The sequence below is a fragment of the Pan troglodytes genome, chromosome 4 (assembly GCF_028858775.2).
Source record: "Pan troglodytes isolate AG18354 chromosome 4, NHGRI_mPanTro3-v2.0_pri, whole genome shotgun sequence".
Classification (NCBI taxonomy): domain Eukaryota; kingdom Metazoa; phylum Chordata; class Mammalia; order Primates; family Hominidae; genus Pan; species Pan troglodytes.
In genome coordinates, this window is record NC_072402.2 from 40,960,692 (window position 1) to 40,985,341 (window position 24,650).

The 24,650-nt window shown below is 37.7% G+C and overlaps 1 protein-coding gene across 11 annotated transcripts in view; it reads left to right on the forward strand.

Annotated features, from left to right (window-relative positions):
• ANKRD31 (ankyrin repeat domain 31) overlaps positions 1-18,778 on the forward strand; it is a 173,014-nt gene extending 154,236 nt beyond the window's left edge. For 10 of the 11 annotated variants that reach the window (XM_063810360.1, XM_063810362.1, XM_009449014.5 and 7 more), the window contains 3 exons: positions 2,671-2,773; positions 6,409-6,480; positions 18,411-18,778. In XM_063810360.1, the coding sequence (XP_063666430.1) occupies positions 2,671-2,773; positions 6,409-6,480; positions 18,411-18,556 (321 nt within the window). In that variant the 3' untranslated portion in view covers positions 18,557-18,778. The remainder of the gene's footprint in view (positions 1-2,670; positions 2,774-6,408; positions 6,481-18,410) is intronic. The other variant, XM_016953134.4, reaches the window with a different exon arrangement.
• Positions 18,779-24,650: the final 5,872 nt, after the last annotated feature.

Sequence of the window (24,650 nt, forward strand, 5' to 3'; positions counted from 1 at the left end):
ATGTACAGAAATATTTATTATGGCAATTAATAATGACAATACTGCACTTTATTTCTTCCAAAGACCTTACCAAAATAAAGTTAATTAATAATTTCACTTGGCTCATTAACTACATTTCCAGAATACTGGCTGGCTGAGTCATCTATTTTCCTCAAACATGCATGTGTGTGTATGCACATGCGCGCAGATGTGCGCGCACACACACACACATTCTACACTCCCTACTTTTTCCCTAGTATGATATTGGAGAATCAGCATAGACTAATTTCTAAGGAATAATGGAGTGTTGTAAGAGCTTCAGGGAAAGCATCAGTGGCCTTAGGACAAAACACCCCTCCAGTTCTACCTTTTAGCAAAGCAAGAACACAACAACCTACAGATATCCTCACCAAACATGCCTTACACTAAGCTCCATCTCTCTTACATGTTCTCATCTGGCATCCTATCAGCTGCCCTTCATCAAAATGGGTTTTGGACAGTGAAGTTGCTGAGATCACTGGAGGCTATGTTGTCCAAAAGCCTAAGAACTTAGCCTCCAGCTCTTCCTACCATGCCTCTGTCAGAGTAGGCATATGAGCTAGATTTGAATCCAGAGAAATTTAGTTCAGGATTCAGAGTTTGAGTCACACACAAATGTAATGACTGCCCTTATGCTTTAGCCAACTGGAGGTTTTTCATGACATTAATATGAAATGCACATTTTCTAGAAGTGATCTAGTGTCTGTTCATTCTGAGGTCTATTCATTAACCTGATCAATAAATCACTCCTACCTAATGGAAAATAGATTTTTAACTCAGTGGATATTCTTAAAACTCTGTTCTTTGTCTGAATTACCTGCAGTGGAATATGTAAGTCACCTTATATTGCCCAGCACTAACTAATAAAAATATTTTTAAAGTCTGAGATATAGGTGAGAACATACTGAGCCTGCACTTTGATGGATTTATGAGATGTGTTGGACATTGTCAGGGCATGACACATACAAAATCTATTGTTTCCAATAACTGGTTGTTTGGAGAACTGACAAATGGCATTCAGGGGCCTCTCCTCTACTTTCTATGGCAAGTGAGAAGGGATTGACACATTGAGTAGGCCAGGTCTGTTCCATTTTCATTGCCAGGCTTTGTTTGGTCATAGGATTGAGTCCAAAGGGTATCTGTACCTTTAAGATCCCCTAGACCTTTCTCACTCTGTTCAATTTAACATTTATTGAGTACTCGGAATGTGCTAGACAGTATGCCAGATGCTTTTCATGCATTATCTCTTTTAATCCTCATAACAATTTGATAAGCTGGAGGCACTTTTTTTACAAACACAAATTGAGGCTTAGGGAATTTGAGAATCTTGCTTAAGAGTTGGGACTTCACAGCCGGGCACGGTGGCTCACACCTGTAATCCCAGCACTTTGGGAGGCCAAGGCAGGTGGATCATTTGAGGTCAGGAGTTCGAGACCACCCTGGCCAACATGGCAAAACCCTGTATCTACTAAAAATACAAAAATTAGCCAGGCGTGGTGGCGCACACTTGTAATTCCAGCTACTAGGGAGGCTAAGGCATGGGAGGCTGAGGCATGAGAATTGCTTGAACTCAGGAGGTGGAGGTTGCAGTGAGCCAAGATCGTGCCAGTGTGCTCCAGCCTGGGTGACAGAGTAAGACTCTCTCAAAAAAAAAATTAAAAGAAAAGAAAAGGAGCCGGGACTTCAGAGTCTTTTATCCAGTATCGTCAGGCAGTCTGTGAACTGCTGAGGGTATTTGAATGACTATGATATAGACCTGTCCTCAAGGAGCTTATGGTTTAATAGAAACAGATGTATTAAAACATAATTTCATTTATATGAGGTAAGTACCATGACAGAAATATGAGTAAAGAAGCTTTGGGAACCTAGAGGAGGATCATTACTTGAAACTAGAGGTTATAGGGAGGCATCCTGGAGGAAGGGATGTTCAAGTTGAATCTTGATGCTTTGCCCACAGTGAACTAACCTCTGGAGGTATGTTAATAGATTGTCCTCAAGCTAAGAGTAAAGAACCCAAAGACCCTTGGGCCCAGAACATTTCTGGCAGAATTTACCAGTTCTGCCTCATCCCTGCCTTTTTGTGTGTAGATATTTCTAAGCTCTGACCATTTGCACTGATAATGATATAGCTAAGTTCACAAACAACCAAAAAAAATGGATGTCTAGACCTGAAATGTTATTAATCAGTTAAATATGTGATTTCTTGAAAAGTACCATTACTTTTATAGCTTAATTTTATTAATGTAACATTAAATTTTTAAAGTTATAAAGTAGCAGATGCTGGATTAATAGTTGTTGAATAAGTGAATAGGTGAGTGAATTAATATCACACAACAAGGGTCAACACATTTTTTTCTGTAAAAGGTCACATAGTAAATATTTTGGGCTTCATGGACGTGTGGTCTGTGTCAATTATGTTATAGCATGAAAGCAGCCATAGATGTTAAGTAAATGAATGAGCATCACTGTTTTCCAATAAAACATTATTTACAGAAAAGAAGGTTGCAGGTGGGATTTGGCCATGGACTGAAGCTTGCTAATCCACAACATACAACAATCAAAACCTTATAAAAATTACAATGTTCAGGACATAGGTGTATTTCCTTCTTACAGAATGTATGATTTATAAATTTTGTGCTTAATTATGTGCAGGTAACGTATCTTGGGAAGGAGCTTTTAAAGTATGTTTCTGAGGATGCACCCATACGTCCAGAACCAAACTCAGTACCTCAGCAATATCAACCTTGTCTTCCAGGTATGTACAGAACAACACTCATTTCTTCGTTGTGGGATAAAACACCAAAACCTACTGGAAAAGCACTCATTTTATTTTGTCTTTTTTCTCATTGATGTGAAATTAACAATCATTATAATTAACTATTTCAAGGTGAACAATTCAGTGGCATTTAGTAAATTCACAATGTCATGCAACCACCCACCTCTATATAATTCTAAAACACTTTCATCACCCCAAAAAGAAACCCTGTACCCACTCAGCTGTTGTTTCCCATTCTCTGCTCCTCCCGATTTCTGGAAACCACCAGTCTGCTATCTGTCTGTATGGATTTACTTATTCTGAATATATCATATAAATGAAATCAATATATGTGACCCTTTTTGTCTGACTTCTTTCACTTAGTATAATGTTTTTGAGGATCATCTACATCATAGCATGTATCCATACTTCATTCCTTTTTGTGACTGAATAATATTCCATTATATGGATATACCATAATTTGTCCACTCATCCTTTGATGGGCATTAGGGTGCTTCCCCCCCACTTTTATTTTTTTTGAGACGAGAGTTTTGCCCTTGTTGCCCAAGCTGGAGTGCAATGGCACGATCTCAGCTCACTGCAACCTCTGCCTCCTGGGTTCAAGTGATTCTTCTGCCTCAGCCTCCCGAGTAGCTGGGATTACAGGTGCGCACTACCAGGCCCAGCTAATTTTTTGTAGTTTTAGTGGAGACGGGGTTTCACCATGTTAGCCAGGCTGGTCTCAAATTCCTGACCTCAGGTGATCTGCCCGCCTCAGCCTCCCAAAGTGCTGGGATTACAGGTGTGAGCCACCGCGCCTGGCCTGGCCTGCTTTCCCCTTTTTAGCTATTAGAGATAGTGCTGCTATGAATAGACATATGTATATTTGTTTGAGCACCTGGTTTCAATTCTTTTAGGTGTGTGCCTAGGAGTGGAATTATTATACAGGTTGAACATCCTTAATTCAAAAATCCAAAATCTGAAATCTCAGAATCTGAAATTTTTTCAGTGCTGACATGCTAGTACAAGTGGAAAATTCCACACCTGACCTCACGTGACAAGTCACAGTCAAAACTTTGTTTCATGTACAAAATTATTAAAAAGATTGGATCAAATTACCTTCAGGATTTGCGTTTAGGTGTATATGAAACATAAATGAATTTCATGTTTAGACTTGGGCCAATCCCCAAGATATCTCATGTATATGCAAATATTCCAAAATTTGAAAAAATCTAAAATCCAAAATACTTCTGGTCCCAAGCATTTTGGACTAGGGATACTCAATATTTATTACATAGTAATTCTATGTAGGAAGCACAGCGAATCTGTTTTCCATAGCAACTGAATCATTTTACATTCCCAGCAGCAATGTACAAGGGTTCCAGTTTTTCTGCATCTCTGCAATACTTGTTATTTTCTGTTTGTTTTATAGCACTCAATTTTTAACCTTAGTTAATTCTAGCAGAATTTAAGAAATTACCCCATCCCTCACAATTCCTTTCTCTGAATCTATGCTGTACTTACTCTGGATAGATTTTTAAGTATCATATAAAAGGAAAAAATGAGTGTTGTTTTTCTTTCTGAAGACATGATTTGGTTTTGTTTATTTTCTAAAAATAAGCATTAAAATAAATCTTTGCTTATTAGAGTAAACTAATACCCTTTATCAGATGGAATAGCCTTTAGCCTGAGAAAACTAAAGAGAATGTAGTCTTCACCAGTGAGCAGCAGATTTTGAAATGATCTGGAAAAAGGCAGCACACATTTCTGAATAACAGCCATAACTACAGTTATATTACCCTCCTATGCTATAGCATCCCCTCTTTTTTTTCCTAGTGTCCCTGTCTTTGACCATTTGGGGACAATACAGAAAAGAGGAGGTACAAAACAAAAAATGATGATACTGTGATAACCAGGGCCAAGAATTAAACAGGGTTTCTATCACCAAGTCCCTACCCAGGGCCTCCCTGGGACTGTTCCTTTCCTATAACAAGCCCCAATAGTTCAAACTACATTCCTTTCCTAACTTTTGCACCCTAATTTCTCAGGATCCTCCTCTGTCATAAAAACTGGCTCCATTAATAGGGTGCATTCTCCACAGTTTTCTGAAGATAGCCTCAAAAGTGTTTTTCATCATTTTTGGGAAACAGATAACATTAATAACTGGTAACATTAATAACTGGTAATATTAATAACTGGTAACATTAAAACAGGTAACATTAATAACCGTGGGGAAGTTAAAGGGCTTAAGAAATTGAAAAGAGTTCTTGTAGTAGTTCATGGCCTTTGGTTCCTAAGCTGACTACCTATCTAATCTACCTAATCAAATCATGGGGTAAGGCCCAGTAACCTGAATTTTTTAAAGTGACTCTTACACAGCCAGCCTGACTATAGACTTTGGATGACTAATAGTATTTGATTTCTTGTGCAGATAATAATTTGACAGTCCTTGATATTCACCCCTTTACTTTGATTCCTGAGGGTGGAATTGGAATTGCTAAAGTACTCTATCCTCTCTCTCTCTCTCCGCCCCCGTTGCTCCATCCCTTTCTCTCTCTCTCTCTCTCTCTCTGTCTCTCTCTCTCTCTGCCTCCTCCCCACCACCCAACCCAAACACACACTTGAAGGAAAACCAAACAAATGCTTTCTTCTTCTGGTTTCTAACCTAAGAGTTGAAGCAGAGCAATAAGTATTTCCTTCTATCATGAAGGTCATCTGGTCCTCAGATTTTCTAGTTCTAGGCAGGCATTTCCAACCCTAGATAGGTATCTCCTTCCTCAGAGGGCACACAATCTCCCTTTTAAGTGAGCATGAAGTCAGAAATGGGTTCTGAACTGCTATTTCTGTTGCCTGTAATATAAACAGTTTCCTGTTATTTATTTATTTTCACAAATCCTGATTTTTCTTTCCATTAGATATTTCAGAAAATTTTTATGTTACTGCGCCATTGGACTCCAGCCTGGGTGACAAGAGCGAAGCTCTGTTTTAAAAAAAAAAAAGAAAAGGAAATTTTAATGTTAATTTAAGAACCATGGAGGTAGCAGTGTGCCAACCAGCTTCTTGCTACCTTGGTCTGGACCTAAGAATCTATAGGCAGGGCCCTGCTGGCATTCTGTAGGCTGCTGTTGGAATTTTGTTTGAATCTCCTTAATTAGAATTCTTCTGTAGCTGGTTTTGTGGTACCTGACAGAAACCCAGAGACCTGGCAAGTTAGGACAATGCAAAACTCTCTAACCCTATTACAAGAAAAACTCTCAGGAGAGAATCTTTCTCCCTCTTCTGCATATCAAAATATCATCATGGAAATCATGGCTCTGACACTGTAGAGACCAGAAAGTCTAAAAAAATAATAATAATTTTGTGTGGCTTTCATCAGCCTACCTCAGGTCACAAACGTAATCTGTTCTCTTATGCTTTTTGATGACCATACTTTTTAGAATACTGTTTTTGGGGAAATAAGGGGAACTAGGAAGAGCCATTTTTAGTTTATTATTTTATTTTTTAAATCATCTCTCCTAAAATGTCAAGAAAGAGCTATTTGTATTTCCCATCGGTAGGGTGACCATCATCCTGATTTGACCAGAGCAGTCCCCTAATTCAGCAAAATTATTACTAACGTTTTGTTTCACTTTCAGAAGTTGCTTGTTTAGATGACCCAGTACAGGAACCAAACAAATCAATGTTTGAGAAAACAAAATTTGGACAAGGTAAAAAAAAAAAGAAAATATTCAATTCCATTTACTTTTACAAGTGTTTAGATTCTACATATTGTGCAAATAGATCAAATAGATGGTCAAATATTATGCATATCACTCCATATTATAAATAATTGCTGGTTACATCATCTTTATTTCCTGATAGACTAAGAAGATCTTTGATTTCAGAGAACTTTTATGAACTCTTACTTCTTATATTCTTCAATGCCTGGCACACCATAGCTTTCCAATAAATGCTCATTGAATAAATAAATGAATGAATAAGTAAATGAAAGCATGAACGTGATTTAAAAGATTGCTGTTTTAAAACTGGATTTACTTTGATTGTCTTAAGAGGTGGACATACCTAGATCTTATAGGCTATAATGGAATTTGTGGTGAAGAATTTAACAAATGGTAAATGGGATTTTGGTTAGTTAATACTATCTCCTTTATCTGAACTTACTGTTTCTTTTCTTTTTTTTTTTTTTTAGACAGAATCTCGCTCTGTCACACAGGCTGGAGTGTGGTGGCACGATCTTGGCTCATTGCAGCCTCGATCTCCCAGGCTCAAGTGATCCTCCTGCCTCAGCCTCCTAAGTAGCTGGGAGTGCAGGCATATGCCACCACGCCCAGCTAATTTCTTTTTGTAGAGAGGGAGTTTCACCATGTTGCCCAGGCTGGTCTCGAACTCCTGAGTTCAAGTGATCTGCCCACCTCAGCCTCACAAAGTGCTGGGATTACAGGCATGCACCACCATGCCCAGACCTGAATTTACTGTTTCTAATTGTGGGATATAAGAGGGATGGCCTTGGCCGGGTGCGGTGGCTCATGCTTGTAATCCCAGCACTTTGGGAGGCCAAGGTGGGTGGATCACCTGTGGTCAGGAGCTGAAGACCAGCCTGGCCAACATGATGAAACCCCATCTCTACTAAAAATACAAAAAATTAGCCAGGCATGGTGGCAGATGCCTGTAATCCCAGCTACCTGGCAGGTTGAGGCAGGAGAATTGCTTGAATCCGAGAGGCGGAGGTTGCAGTAAGCCGAGATCATGCCACTGCACTGCACTCCAGCCTGGTCAACAAGAGCAAAGAGCAAAACTCTGTCTCAAAAAAAAAAAAAAAAAAAAAAGAGTGGTGGCTTTCACATTTTCTCAGCCAGAAATTTAAAAGCGAATTCTCCCTCTCCCTCTTTATGAGAAATCATAAAGAATTCTATTTAAATTTGTTAATCAGTATTTCCTAAACTTATTGAATTAGAGGATATCTGTTCACATTCAATAGAACAAATAGCAGAAGCCTCAATATCCAATCTGTTTACATATCATTTCGGATACATGGTATCAAGAAAATCCTGAATCATGAAGACAAATGATAAAAATTTTTAATCTTGCCATCTTACAACTTTCTTCAGTGAATCAGAGATGATGGAAAAGCTTTATTCTGAATTGTATACAAAAACTAATTAAATTGGTAACTCAAGTCAATGCATTGATGGACTCCAGAGTGTTAAAATGTGGTATATTAACACATTTGAAGGTATGTGTTCTTTCTAATTAAAGACTTGAAACATAAAAACACAAACCTTTAAAAATGAAATTCTGTTGATGAAATATTGATGAAAACTGTGAACCATCCATGATCTCTACAAGTCCTTTTAAGTTTTAAAATGGAGTGAGTCTATGGGGCATTTTCCCTTGAAATTTCAAAACTTCCTCCCAAGCCTCTCGCCTTTTTGCCTATTTGGCTATTGTTCCTCTTCTGTGTTATTGAGGGAATCCTCACTGATATTTCAGTATAAACTGGAAGGGAAAAAAATAAGCATTTCCAAATTTCTACATTATTTCTACATTATTTGTTATCACTAGGTATGGACGTATTGACATATTTTTCACAAAGTTATTTCTTTTTTAATTCTGTTAAGATAGATCACATTTCATTATTTACCAGGAAAACCAATTTTATATATTTATGTTTCCTGTCACCGTAGTACCAAGATACTCAAAACACATTAAGCTAAGTGTATTCATCTAAGCAAAAAAATAAAAGTATCACCTGAAGTCTTTTATTTCCCAAGCCATCATTATAATAATTTACTAAATATATTTTCTTTCATGGGGACCTAACATCATTTGTTCATTTGAAAATAGTACATGCTTTTCCAGAAAAAAATAGGCTATTTTTTTGTTCCTAATAAAATGGTCCGTTAGATAAAACGGTCCTACTGATAATCTGTTGTAAATAAATGACTTTAATGACGGAGTTTTCTTCATTTCAGTTCTATTATCATGCTTTGTCATTTCTCTGTAGAAGTATACATAATAGAACACAAACATCCACAGGTGCTTCTGTTTTATGTGGTTAAGCGCTTTTTAAACCTCTAACACCCAAAGATGGGTACCTGATAACAGTGCATAGGGTGTTTATTTCAGCTCTTATTTACCACTCTCGATTCTTTTTCATTTTTTTAATCTTAATTTTTTTCACTCTGGTATCATGATTAACACTCTTTTAACCTAACTCATAAGGTAGATAATATATCTACCTACAGGAAAGGAAAGAGAAGAAAATTAAATATTTGTTGATTGTCTGCCATGTGGCAGGCCCTCTGCTATGTTATTTTGTATACATTACACCACTTAAGAACTTCTGTTTTTTTTTTTTTTTTTTTTGAGACGGAGTCTCGCTCTTTTGCCCAGGCCAGAGTGCAGTGGCGCTATCTCGGCTCACTGCAACCTCCGCCTCCCGCCTCCCGGGTTCATGCCACTCTCCTGCCTCAGCCTCCCGAGTAGCTGGGACTACAGGCACCTGCCACCACGCCCAGCTAATTTTTCGTATTTTTAGTAGAGACGGGGTTTCACTGTGTTAGCCAGGATGGTCTCGTTCTCCTGACCTCGTGATCTGCCCGCCTCGGCCTCCCAAAGTGCTGGGATTACAGGCATGAGCCACCGCGCCCGGCCAAGAACTTCTTTTTAGTAGAATTTCAGGGTTCGTTTTTGTACAACCAAATACACAAAAAAACCTGAACACTTTACATATAAAATCAAGTACCTCAGACCCAATTCAGGTTAATAAACCACCTATTAGATTTTAATTCCCCCCCCAAAGAGTGAGGGCTTAAATAGTTTTAAACTTCTAAATAATTATACTTCAGGTTTATTTCTTGATTTTAGTAGTTTTTCAGGTGGCTTTTAATCTTATCAATGTAAATCTATATCACATTATTAATTTAGGCCAGGTGCAGTGACTCATGCCCGTGTTCCGAGCACTTTGGGAGGCCAAGGCAGGAGGACTGCTTGGGGCCAGGAGTTTGAGACCAGCCTGGACAACAAAGTGAGACCCGGTCTCTATTTTAAAAATGGAAAAATTGGCTGGGCATGGTGGGGCATGTCTGTGGTCCTAGCTACTTGGGAGGCTGAGGCAGGAGAATCGCTTGAGCCCAGGAGTTTGAGGTTACAGTGAGCTATGGTCACGCCATTGCATTTCAGCCTGGGTAAAAACAACAAAAAATTATTAATTTAGTTTTAAATAGCAAATTATGTAATACTCCATCACCATATTTAGCTTTTAGGATCCTTTTATTTTCAAAAAAGGCATTGAACTTTATATTAAAATAACAATAATAGAATATTTTCCCAATATAACTAGAGCATATGTATTTTTACTACCTATTGAGATAATTGTTAATCATTTTGTTTTTGATTAGAATTATATTTCTGATCCAGAATTGTGATATGATAGAAAGATATGTGGTCTTTGTCGCTAATTCCTGCCACAGTGCTTCTAAAACTCTTGGAATTTTCCAAGTGATAAGAGTGATATAGGCATCTTTTGTTCTAATGAGACGACTCTTGGCTGTCCCCTAGATAGCATCAGGATGAGGGCTGGTCATCAGAAAGACCAAGCCTTGATTAGAAGCTTGGAACTTTCAGCTCCACACTTCAACCTCTCAGGAGGAGAGAGGGGCTAAAGATTTAGTTAATCACCAGTTACCAATGATTTAATCAATCATGCCTACTTAATGAAACCTCCATTAAAAACCACTAAATGACGGGGCTCAGAGAACTTCTGGGTTGGTGAACACATCAGGGTGCTGGGAGAGTGGCATGCCCAGAGATCGCATGGATGCTCCTTGTCCTATGCATCTCTTCCATTTGGCTGTTCCTGAGTTGTATCTTTTATAATAAACCAGTAACCGGAAGTAAAGTGCTTTCCTGAGTTCTGTGAGTCATTCTATCCAATTATTGAAACTTGGGGTGGGGTAGAGGCACTATGGAAACCCTCTAATTTGTAGACAAGTTAGATAGAATTATGAGCAACCCAGTAACTGATATCTGCAACTGGTGTCTGAAGTGAGGGCAGTTGTGTGAGACTGAACCCTTAAACCTGTGGAATCTGAGGTTAACTACAGTTAATTAGTGTCAGAATTAAATTGAATTGTAGGACAGTTGATTGGTTGGACCAGCGGTTAGTGTGAGGAAAAAAATCCGCACATTTGGTGTCAAAGTGTCATGAGTAAAAATATCTCATTAGAATAAATATATATATATTCAGAGTAAGCAATGTTTCATTCCATAACCCTAATGAGATATAGAGTGCTTAATATGTAAGAACAAGTCCGGGAAGACTGAGTTCAAAAATTTTAGACTTAAAAGTGAACCTCGTGTATCAACTACTCTTGGGCCTGTTTGGTGAAATATCTTTCCATGGGACAGTAATAATTACTAATGGATCCAGAGTAAAACATCCTATAAATGATATTGAACATTTTACATGCAACATCTAAATCTTGATACTTCATTTCCTCTGTCACCCTCCTCCCCTCACCATTACTGTCAGAGCTAAAGTGGAAGCAAAACTCTAGTGTTGGAAAGCTTTCAGTCTTTTTAGGTGTCTTTATCTGTTCCCATCTCTCTTCACTGGCCCAAAGCTTGGTGGGAGTAGTTTTAAGGGCTAAAGTAAGGGTACGGTTGGATTGGTGGTGAAATTTTGCTCACTTTTCTTTTATATTTAAACTTCCTGTATTTTATACAACCTATTAAGTTCCTAATAAGTAACAGTGAGTATATTGAGTATTATAATTGAATTATTAAATCAAGAAGATAAAATTTAAGTCTCAGTTTCCTAACTTCTTAGGTTATTTCCCTTTCTTGTCTCGCATGCTTTGTATTAAAGTATCAAAAAGTGCTAGGCAATTGTGCAATATTATAAAAGCAGATAAATAAATTTTAGAAGGATAAGATAAACTCTGGATTGTTATCATTGGTTACCTGGGCAGGAAGGAGAGGTGGAACAAGGAGAAGGTGGGGAAAACCATACCTATAGGCCATACCTGGAGCATGTACAAAAGTGAAACCCTAAAATCTCAGTAATAGAATCCTTGAAACCAGAAGGAAACATCCCAGGATAAACTGAGGAGTGAGCACAGACTGGGGCTTACAGAAGAACATCTCCATTCTAGAACTGTGTCTTTGGCTGCAGTAGTTACAGGTTATTATTTATTTCTCAGAAGACTGATAATAGAACTCATAATACATTTTACTTATTTAAGGTAGGTGTAATAAACTGCATATATGTTGTGATTTTTAAGAAAAGAAAAAGCAAACAATTTTTAAAAATATTATTACATACTGGTATTTGTGCTTTTGTGTAGAAATATATAGACATGGAGCAAAGGTTTGTTCAAGTTTTTAAAAGGAAGAAGCTAGGGAGGTTCTTTAGCTCTAACTTTGCTGAATGTTATTTTCCTGAAATGATTCAAATAATTTTGATGCTCTTATATAATAAAATAACCTAGAAATGTTATTAAAAATTCAAACAGAACAAAAATTTGAAATCAGTTTGCTGTATCTTTACCTTTACTTTTAAAAAAAATCTTTTATTTTAGGTTCAGGGGTACGTGTGCAGGTTTGTTATATACGTAAACTAATAACCCAGATGTTTGGTGTATAGATTATTTTGTCAACCAGGTACTGTATTCTTACATTTACTTAAATGGGAATTAGCCTATTTGGCTCAGTTGGGGATTATCCTAGTCGGCTCAGATTTCTCTATGTGTGTGTTTTTTGTTTTGTTGGTTTTCCACTCACATATATAGGGTATTTTCTTGTGGATCTCAACAAAGAAAATTTGAAGTTGGCAGTAGTGGTTAGCCAAAAGTGCAGGTTCCTGCTAAAGTACATAGTATGGGACAGCACTGGCTGGAATGAAATGGGTAGGGAATGCTATGGTGGAAGGAGTTTAGGGAGACCTAGTGCAGTAGAGGAGAAGGAGCAGAAAAGATTAAGATGATGAGAACAAGTGTGTTGTAAGGATGATCTTTCTTTTTCTTCCATTCTTATCACTATGGAAAGGAAACTGTTCTGTAAGAAACTATTGGTGGCCTTAACACTATGCTTTGTGATCTGACATGCATATTCTCAGAGCTTCATTTCCATGGGTTTACCCTGGAAGTGCCACCTTCTGCTACTGAGGAGCCAGCCACTTGTAATTTCCTAAAGTCCTATGATTATAGGAAATTGAGAAGTATATGTATGCTGACAGTGAACTTGAGTGGAGTTGGGGATGGGACTTTGACTGCCATGCCTGTAGAATACTAAAACAAGCTGGAATATAAACTATGTAAGTCTTATGGCTGTACTAGCCATTCATGGCTAACCTGTTGAGAAAGATATAAATCAAAACCATGATACCCTATTGACTTTAGTAATAAAGTCAGCCCTGCTTTAAAAAAAAAATTTAAAAAAGAGGAGGTGGGCCTAAAATGGCCCCATTCTGTTAATTCATTGCAGTTTTTAAGGGAGAGAGAGACCAGGTTTATCTCCAAGCAAAGCTAGTTTAGAATACAAAGTATTATTGACTAACACTTTACAGTTTTACAGAAAGCTTTCACATTATGTGGTATTTTCTCATTTGACAAAGATCAGTGATGGGAATGGTAAGGCAAAAGGAAAAAAAGGTTTAACATTAGCATTTTTAAATTGAAAACTCCACTTCCAGAAATTACTAAGCTAACAAATGTCCATAAGAAAGCACTGTTTTCCAAACAATTTTGTTATATCATCTCAAGCCTCCCAAGCTCAAGCCACTTTATTTTCAGTGTATTAATTGAGAAGATGGGCATGTTGCTGCCTCTGGAGCCACTGCCTACTATTCTGTACTTTGGATGGTGATCTTCTCTGTGTAAACAACATAGTGATGATTTATTATTTAAAGTAAGATGAAGCTCACCTTATTTGAAGTGTGTCTGGTCCTCCCTTTAAAACAAGCACTTTTATTTAGGCCTGTGACTTTTTTTTTTTTTAAGAGACGGAGTCTTACTTTCTCACCCAAGCTGGAGTGCAGTGGCAGGATCATAGCTCACTGCAGCCTCAAACTCCTGGGCTCAAGTGATCCTCCCACCTCAGCCTCCCAAGTAGCTTGGATTATAGGCTTGAGCCACTGCACTTGGCTAGGCCTGTAACTTTTGTAGCAAGACTTCCCTTTTGGAGAGAAGTGCTAGGGTTTTATGCCCACAAGTCCACCTTGCTCTGATTTTTCCCAACTTTTCCCAAGTTAACATGTGGCTGCATCATCTCAAGAGGATCAAATGAGATGAAAAGTTCCTAAAACAATCACTGTGGAACAATAGGAATTATCGTAGTTATAAAGATGGCTGCATTTATATATCAGGTCTTACACTCCGACATCCTAATACCAATACCTTAATGTATGGATATTTCTGTGTGTATTCATCTTTTCAGCCATCTATTCATCTGCCCTCATGTATTGGAAGTTTTGTGATATAGTTATTGTAGTAAAAATGATACCAAAATTGGCATATTTTGTGGAGCTTGTATTTTTTCATATCATGATCCTCTACGTGCTTAAATATTCATGATCTCTCTGTGCCTCCAAAGAGAAAGCCCCAAGGTAGACCTAGTGGTCTTTGCAGAAATATTCCATCTACTTCTTAGAGTTCAAAAGTTCTGTATTATGTAAGATTAGGTTTGGCTGCATGCAACAGAAAACCCCAAATAGCAGTGGTTTCAACACACAAAGATTTAGTCGTTCATTAGAAGTCTGGATCCGTAGCATTCCAGATGAGGCACAGCAGCAACACAGAGTCACCAAGTCTTTCTACTCCATCTTCCTTTGTACTGGTTTACATCTTGAAGTAAACTCATGGTCCAAAATAGCTATGAATCTCTAGCCATCACATCTGCATTCTAGGCATTAGAAATAAGGAAAGTAGGGAGGCAAAAAAAAAGGGCTTCCTAGCTGTCTGTCCCCTTAAGGAGCCTCCCCTGAAGTCAAACACAACACTTTGATTTATATCTCTTTAGCCAGAGTTTAGTCATATGCCACACCTAGCTGCAAAGAAGTCTGAAAAATATAGTTTTTCTGTGTGACACATTGCCTATGATTGTTAATGAGGAGAAAAACAAAAAGGCAAAAATAGAGGTAACTAATAGCCTCTGCCAAAAGTCCTTTTTAGGAAGCTATAAAATAATAGTTAATGTCAATTTAGACAAAGTAAATTGTATTGGGTAATTACTCTGGCACATTGTAGGAAACTTTACATTGGAAATTCACACAGTAGATTCACAACGGGATAATGTGGTTGGAGTCATGCTGGCTATGAAGGAGAAAAGACTATAAGAGAGCACAAGTGTAAAGTGATGGGGCTTTGTGTGTACCCTCTTAGCTAGAGGCCTCCCTGCTCTGCACCTTTGGCACCATGTCTAGGAACTGCCAGTGCCATGGTGTCAAAAGATTCCTGCCCTATCCCTAATCATTTCTGCTATGCTTTATTAAGAACAGTTTTTCGGCCGGGCACGGTGGCTCATACCTGTAATCCGAGCACTTTGGGAGGCCAAGGTGGGCAGATCACCTGAGGTCAGGAGTTCGAGACCAGCCTGGCCAACATGGTGAAACCCCATCTCCACTAAAACTACAAAAAAATTAGCCAGGCCTGGTGGTGGGTGCCTGTAATCCCAGCTACTTAGAAGGCTGAGGCAAGAGCATTGCTTGAACCTGGGAGGCAGAGGTCGCAGTGAGTTGAGATTGCACTATTGTACTCCAGGCTGGGTGACAAGACCGAGACTCCACCTCAAAAAAAAAAAAAAAAAAAAACAGCTTTTCTCAGATGTCAGTTAAACTGTGCTTGAATTAGGCATTATGATCTTGTTGATTTTGCTGGCAGTTTCATATAACATTGTGGAAAGTGGTAATAAGAAGTATTGCAGCTACTTCCAGCAGTCATTTCAATGTGTTGCTAAATAATGATGTATGTTTTTAAATATTAAATATTATTAAATATTAAATATTATTAAAATATTTAATATTATTAAAATATTTAATATTTTGAAAAGTTACAAAAATGAGTTACCTCAAAACTTCATTTTAGTCTTCATAGAATAAGAACTATAAGCAGTGGTTCTCTAAAGCAGTGGCTGAATTAAATATTTAAGTGTATAGATACTTCAGAGCTGTTACCAAAACATGAGCTTTTAACTGTGTTTTACTTGGAACACTAGATTTAAGGAAACATTTATGCTCCACTGAAGGTGCCCAGTGAACTAAGGAATACAGTTTTGGAACAGAATTTTGATACATACAGATATTAAATTCCTGACCTAATTAGCTCCATGCTCTGATTAATATTTGACCAAATCAATGCAGACAAATTTTGTTTTATAGGGACAAGATCTCACTATGTTGCCCAGGTTGGCCTTGAACTCCTGACCTCAGGTGACCCACCCATCTTGGCCTCCCAAAGTACTGGGATTACAGGCATGATCCACCACGCCCAGCCCCAGACAAAATTTTTAATAGACACTTTCCTAGTCCTAGGAACTTTAATGGATGCTAAGTATATGAAAGATGCTTATGCTAAATACTAATCAGGAAGATGCCCATGAAAATAGTAGACAAATTTTTCTACCATCAGAATGGCAAAACTTAAAAAGACTGATAATATTCAGTATTGGCAAAGATGTGGAAGAAAAGAACAGGTACTGTCACACATAGTCTCATAATACTGTTGGTGGTAGTATAAAAGGATGCACTTGGGAGGGCACTCTGGCAGAACCTCTTAAAATGTAAAATGTTTACAGACCCCTCAACTCAGTAATTCTGCTTCCGAGTATCAATCCTATAGAAGTATTGGCACATGCCTGAATAGTGAAAAGTGAGGAATAAATTATGAATTATAAACAAATTATGGTAGATGCATTAAGTTTTTCAAATCATAACTAAAGTGGGGGACAGTATCTTATAGAGGAAAAGACCAGTGTTAAATAATAGTGTTTAAATGATGAAACTAGGCTAATTTTGATGAAAAGAATTTAAATTAATATGTAAAGATTTATTTCTATGGGTTTTTCCTAAGAAAAAAATATTCCTTAACTTTTATGAGATACCTTGTTTCCGGAAGTCTATAAAACAAAGCTCCTAATAAAGGAATTACTATGTTTACATATGGACCATGTGTAAAAAAGTTTAAATTCTTTGGATTATAAGTGATGATTTAAAACCCACATCAGACCGGCCTCAACCCCTCAAAAAGGAATTTTATTGACTCATTTACATGAAAGACCAGGAACAGATCTTCAGGTTTCATTCAGGGTTCAAAGAGCATGACAGAGCACCAGTTTCTCTTGCTTTCCATTTCTCAGCTCCATTTCCTCATTTTGGCACCATCCTAATAGCCTTTCTTCTCATCATCCCAGGGCTACACGCTTCCAGGTTCAAGTCTAAAAAAGAAGACTCTGTATGTGACTCTTTGCCAAAATACCCAATAAAAATCTCATTGCACTTTGGGAGGCTGAGGCGGGTGGATCACCTGAGGTCAGGAGTTCGAGACCAGCCTGACCAACATGGTGAAACCCCATCTCTACTAAAGATACAAAAATTAGCTGGGTGTGGTGGTAGGCACCTGTAATCCCAGCTACTTGGGAGGCTGAGGCAGGAGAATCACTTGAACCTCGGAGGCAGAGGTTGCACTGAGCCAAGGTCGTGCCATTGCACTCCAGCCTGTGTAACAGAGTGAGACTCCATCTCAAAAAAAAAAAAACAAAAAACAAAAACAAAAACAAAAAACTCATTACATGTCACTTCTCTCTGAATGGGATATGTTCTGACCCCTGAATCTATATACCTGTTCACTCATTGGTGTAGATCTAAGCAAATCAGGAGGTTGAAAACAACTCTACCAGAAGCATGTGGGCCAAGCATGAAGAAAGGGTTGGCCATACAGAGGTGACACTCATATTGTTGCTATCTGTGGAATAAGATTCAACTTGCTGAATGATGTACAGCTCATATAGCCAATCTCAGAGAAAAAAAAAAATCTCTCAGACTGTCAGGGAGCTTGAAGAAACCAGTTTTAGGACCATTGGCCCCATAGACTGGCAGAGCCAAAAGGAACCCTCTTTATCATCACTCCTCTCACATCTCAGAGATGGAAGTCTGGAAAAGCCATATGACTTGCTTGAGATCACACACCAAGTTTGTGGCAGAGGCAGGACTAGAAATCATGCAGCCTAATACTCTTTTTAGTACTAAATAATAATAGCGTCTAGTATTTATTGTTTGCTATATGCCCGGCGGTATGCTAAGAATTTCACATGCAAAATCTCACTTAATACAACTGTTTTATTCTCCGTTTATTGGAAATTGAGGCAGAGAGGAGCTTGTACAACTACCTTCAGAAGCTTCCACCATCCTTTTTCTGCTGATGTTTTAGACTTCAAACAGGCCACTCTTTCCCAAGATCAACCAATGCTGGTTCATAGCTTTGTCTTGAGTACAGAAAATAGGTTGAGGGAAAAGGTCCTGATCAGAAAACCTGTTATGTGTGCTCTCACATAGACTTGATTGGATTCTAGGATTTGTAATAGCAAAATTTACATCTTAAATTTCAGAGGGCAGTTTTTAATTTGTTGATACTTCTTTAAACAGGAACTTCCAGAGAGTCAATGCAAAGCATCCCACGTTATCTACAAATAAATGAAATACTATTAATCAGTGATCAAGAATTTCTCCCATGCCACATAATGGATCAGCATTGGAAGTTTTGTGTGGAATGTGAGGAACTGACACCCTAAAACCTTGGTTTCTTAATATTTTATTGGATATTTGTTCAAATTATCAACAAACATTTATATTTCATCTTGTATAATCTGGTGGGCCTATTTTAACATACACTTTATGAGTTGCTATTTAGGATGTATGTTTACTGTTCTTAAGATGTATGTAACTGTTCAACAATTATATAAGATTAATGCTTTTTTGCCATTGAAGTAAAGGCACATTTGAACTAGACCATATTGATTGGCTCTCTGGCTTTCTTTTTACTAATATAAACTTAAAACTAACTTTTCAATCAACAGCTCTACCTTTGTATAAAAAACAATTGATCCCTAAGGAAATGAGGATACAAGTAAGTGTAATCCATGGATAATTAGTCCTAAAAAGGCCCAGGTTAAACAAATCCCTTAAGAACTTAAAGTCCTAATACCTTTCACATTTCCTTTGAAGTTTTTCTCAAAATCAAAATGTAAACTTATGAAGGAGGTTTAAGTTTCATAAAATTTAGTGTAGATAGGATTGTAGCTGTGGTAAGTCTTGGAGCAAAGAATGAATCAAGTGTTGATTTGGAGTCTGATCATTTAAAATAGAACATCCTTCACCTTTGACTTTTGCTACATTATCACGAAGACTTTTTTTAAAAAAAAGAGATATATTTAAGAGATTTTTCAGTTTTCTCAAGGGTCTCTCTTAATCCTTTGATAGCCAAGTTACTCTTTCCTTGTCCTTCATTACCCCAGGTTCCCAAATAAGCTTTTGGCTCCATGGCCTTATTTATCCCTTCTCTTTCTTTTGAGTATAGAAGTCAAAATTGCAATAAACATAACAGGCATACCTCAGAGATACGGCAGGTTTACTTCCAGACTACTGCAGTAAAGTGAATGTCAACTAAAGGGAGTCACGTGATTTTTTTTCCCCCAGTTTCTATAAAAGTTATGTTTACACTATACTGTAGTCTATTAAGTGTGTAAAGGCATATCTTAGTCAATGTATGTACCTTAATTTAAGAATATTACTAAAAAATATGAGCATCTGAGCCTTCCGCAGGTTGTAATCTTTTTGGTGGTAGAGGGTCTTGCCTTGATGTTGATGGCTGCTGCCCAATCATGGTGGTGGTTGCTGAAGGTTGAGGTAGCTGTGGCAATTTCTTAAAATAAGACAACAATGAAATTTGCCACATCAATAGACTCTTTCTCTCATGAAAGATTTATCTGTAGCATGCATTGCTTTTCAATAGCATTTTACCCACAGTAAAACGTCTTTGAAAATCGGAGTCAATCCTCTTACACCCTGCTGCTGCTTTATCATCTAAGTTTATAGAATATTCTAAATCCTTTGTTGTCATTTTAGCAGTGTTCACATCACCACACCAGGAGTAGATTTTGTCTCAAGAAACCACTTTCTTTGCTCATTCGTAAGAAGCAACTCCTTTTCCATTCAAGTTTGATCATGAGATTTCAACAATTCAGTCACATCTTCAGGCTCCACTTCTAATTCTAGTTGTCTTGCTATTTCCACCACATTTGCAGTTGCTTCCTGTACTAAAGTCTTAAACCCCTCAAAGTCATCCATGAGGATTGGAATCAACTTCTTCCAAACTCCTGTTAAGGTTGATATTTTGATCTCCCATGAATCACAGATGTTCTTAATGGCATCTAGAATGGTGAATTCTTTCCAGAAGGTTTTCAATTTATTTTGCCCAGATCAAAGGAATCACTATCTATGGCAGCTGTAGCCTTACAAAATATATTTCTTAAATAATAAGACTTGAAAGTCAAAAGTACTCCAGTAATATTTTGAAAGAAATCTTTTATTCTGAGCTGTACATCTCAACAGTGGGCTTTAAATATTCAGTAAATCATGCTGTAAACAAACAAATGTGCTGTCATCTAAGCTTTATTGTTCCAATTCTAGGGTACAGGCAGAGTAGATTTTGCACAGGGCTCTAGATTTTCAGAATGGTACATGATAATTGGTTTCAACATAAAGTCACCAGTTGCATTAGTCCCTAAGAAGAGTCAACCTGTCTTTTGAAGCTTTGAAACCAGGCATTGACTTCTTCTCTTTAGCTCTAACAGTGCTACATGGCATCTTCTTCCAACAGAAGGCTGATTAATCTATAATGAAAATCTGTTTAGCACAGCCACCTTCATCAATAATCTAGCCAGGTCTTCTCGATGATTTACTGCAACATCTACATCAGCACGTGCTGCTTCACCTTGCATTTGTATTGTAGAGACAGCTTCTTTCTTTAAATTTCATGAACCAGCCTCTGCCAGCTTCAAACTTTTCTTCTGCAGCTTCCTCACCTCTCTCAGCCTTCATGAATTGGAGTTAGGGCCTTGCTCTGGATTAGGTTTTGGCTTAAAAGAATGTTGTGGCCAGTTTGATCTTCTATCCAGACAACTGAAACTTTATCTCAGCAATAAGGCTGCTTTGCTTTCTTATCATTTGTGTGTTCACTGGAGTAACACTTTTAATTTCCTTCAAGAACTCTTCCTTTGCATTCACAGCTTACCTAACAGTTTGATGCAAGAGACCTAGCTTTAGGCATATCCCGGCTTTCAATATGCCTTCTTCACTAAGCTTAATCATTTCTAGCTTTTGATTTAAAGTGAGAGGTGTGCCACTCTTTCTTTCACTTGAACACTTAGGCCATTATAGGGTTACTAACTGGCCTAACTTCAATATTGTCAGAACAAAACAACTATAATAATAACATCGAAGATCATTGCTCACAGATTACCATATCAGATATAATAATAACAAAAAAGTTTGAAATATTTTGAGAATTACCCACATGTGACACAGACACGAAGTGAGCACATGCTGTTGGAAAAACTGGTGCTGATAGACTTGCTCAATGCAGGGTTGCCACAAACCTTCAATTTGTAAAAAAAAAAAAAAAAAAAAAAAGATAATATCTGCAAAGTGCAATAAAATGAGGTGTGCCTGCTCTCATGCAAGTCCAGTGATTTTGGTGGGTGGTGATATGGTGTTGCTTTTTGAATATTTTCTTATTTTAAACGTATAGAACATTAAGATACATCTTTAGAATATATAAGAAACTGCTTAACAGTGGCCTCTGGAGAAATAAATTACGGGGCTGGAGAACCGAGGAAAAAGACCTACTTTTGACTACATGTACCTGGAAATATTTGTCTATTAATAAAAGTGTAAGGACATATTAAATCATTTTATTTTTCTTCCTTCAAGAGTCCAATGCAAATGTTCAGGATAGAATAACCCTACATATTGTTATATTTGAGAACCAACAGAAAATTATATTGTTTCACTATAATTTCCTTGGAGTGCCTGTTTTTCTCATTCTTAAATAATCTGTATGAGACTTTATTCTGTATTTTGCTTTATTATTTAGAAGATAATTAAAATATGAGCCATTTGAGAATATATGTGCTAATTAAATTATATATATAAATAAAATGTAAATTGTTGGACAATGTTTAATGCAAGTACTGGCTTATTAAAGAAAAATTATATACCTTTGCATGCATAATATATACACATATACTGGTATATATGTAGATAAAGTATATTATATATGCATACTATATATAAATATATAATATATACCTTTTAATAAATAGCTCCAAAAATGTGTGTTTCTATGCGTGTGGGGTGGAGGTGGGGGTATGTTCAGTAAAAGTTCTAGAATGCTACAGATACAAATGTTTATAGTGCCTATCCCTAAGGAAGCTAGACTGAGGAGGATGAAAGGGTACTTTTATAGTTTACTTTCGACTTTAAGAAGAAATTAGGCACACATGTCTTTTGTAATTAAAAAAATTTAAGATAATAATTTTTAAAACAGGCATTTTGTCTAGTGATTACAATCTATGAAAGTCATATATGCTAAGTTTTTAATACAAAAGATCTTGCAATTCTAAGTTTTCATTTTGGTGATTAAATTCTTAATTTCCCAAGCCCTTTTACTCTATTTTATATACCAACTGGTGACTGAAATAACATCCATTGCCCTTCAGGCATGCTGAGCATTGCCCAAACTAAACAACAAAAGGGTCTACTCCAACCAGAGTTGGAGAGAACTACCTTACCCTAGATTATCTCTGTGAGAAGACTGGGCAATTTAGGATGTTAGCTACATGTTTTACCTACTCTGGATTCTAAATGAAAGCTTAGGCTTCTGACCCTAAACCATAGATGAAAAATATCTAATCAATCTCATACGTGGTATTTTTATCCTTTTTATAAAACTGATTTTTTGAACATCTCTGGAATACTCCATACCCAAAAAGGAAGCCTATTCCTTTTCAAACAGGTAGTCCTCAGTGTTAGAAAGCTGGAACCCCTATGTTCCAGGCCTCACAACTCTACATGATAATACTTCTTTTTTTTACAAGCTGAATTATTATGGCACAGCTTCCACTGGCTTGGCTGTTGGAAGATTCTAAACATACATTGCTATGGCTTCGTGGTTCCCTCTGAAACTCATGCTGAAACTTAATCCCCAATGTAGCAGTGGTGGGAGATGGAGCCTTTAAGAAATGACTGGGTCGCTGAGGCGGGCCGATCACGAGGTCGGGAGATTGAGACCATCCTGGCTAACAAAGTGAAACCTCGTCTCTACTAAAAATGCAAAAAATTAGCCAGGCGTGGTGGTGGGTGCCTGTAGTCCCAGCTACTAAGGAGGCTGAAGCAAGAGAATGGTGTGAACCTGGGAGGCGGGGCTTACAGTGAGCCGAGATCGTGCCACTGCACTCCAGCCTGGACGACAGAGCGAAGCTCCCTCTCCGAAAAAAAAAAAAAAAAAGTGACTGGGTCATGAGGGCCGGGCCTCATAAACAATAAATTAATTAATTTTTTCATGAGTTAATGGATTAATGGGTTATAATGGGAGTGGGTTAGTTATCACAAAAGTGGGCCTGTATAAAAAGCCAGGTTGGCTCTCTCTGGTCAACTCCCCCGCCTTGTGATGATGCCCTGCACTGCCTCGGGGCTCCAGAGAGTCCCCACCAGCAAGAAGGCTCTCATCAGATGTGGCCCTGAGACCACGGATTTCCCAGCCTCCAGAACAAAAAAACCAAATTTATTTATTTTCTTTATAAATAGCCCAGTCTCAGGTATTCAGTTATAGCAACAGAAAATAGACTAAAACATACATCTTGTCTTTTCCTTCTCAGTTTCTCTTTCATTCAATCCCTTCAACTTCCTCTCCTGAGTTCAGTTCTTATCAGTGCCTGTCTGGACTATATGCAGCAGCAATCCTAACCCATTTTTCATACTCCCACTCTTTCCCTTATTATACACCTGTGACACACTGCTGCCAAATTATTATTCTTAAAGATCTATGTTGCTTCCCTGCTGCTGCAAAAGTAAAATCTAAGCCCAGTATTCAAGATTACCTAACTATCTGGCCCTAACATAACCTTTCAACTTTACCTCCCAATGCTCTCTAACCTTTGACCTTAAACTCCCTTTTCATTTCTGTTATGGGCTGAATTGTGTACCCCAAAAATTCATATTTTGAAGTCCTAACCCCTAGTACCTCAGACTATGACTGTATTTTAAAGATAAGATAAATTACAATAAGGTCATTGGGGTGGGCTCTAATCCAATCTGACTGATATCCGTATAAGAAGAAAAAATTGGGACACACAAAGGAACACCAGGATACATGCACACAGATAAAAGAACATGTAAGGACACAACAAAAAGGCAGCCATCTACAAACCAGGGAGAGAGGCCTCAGAATGAAATCAACCATGTGGACATTTTGACCTTGGATTTCCACCTCCAGAACTCTGAGAAATAAACTTGTTTTAAGCTACCCATTTTGTGGTATTTTGTTATGGCAACCCTAGCAAACTAATCCCTAACTCTCCCCTACATTTGTTTACACTATTTCCCCTACTTAGAATGTTCCCTCCTCTCTTTGCCCATCTGTGTTTTTCTTATTCTTTGAGGCCTCTCCTCAGATATGACCACCTGTGTTGCTTTCTCAGACCATCCCAATCCAAGCACTTAACATTTACTGCATGGCTATATTAGACTTCTCTCACATTGCAATAAATAAATAACCGAGACTTGGTAATTTATAAAGAAGAGAGGTTTAATTGGCTCACGTTTCCG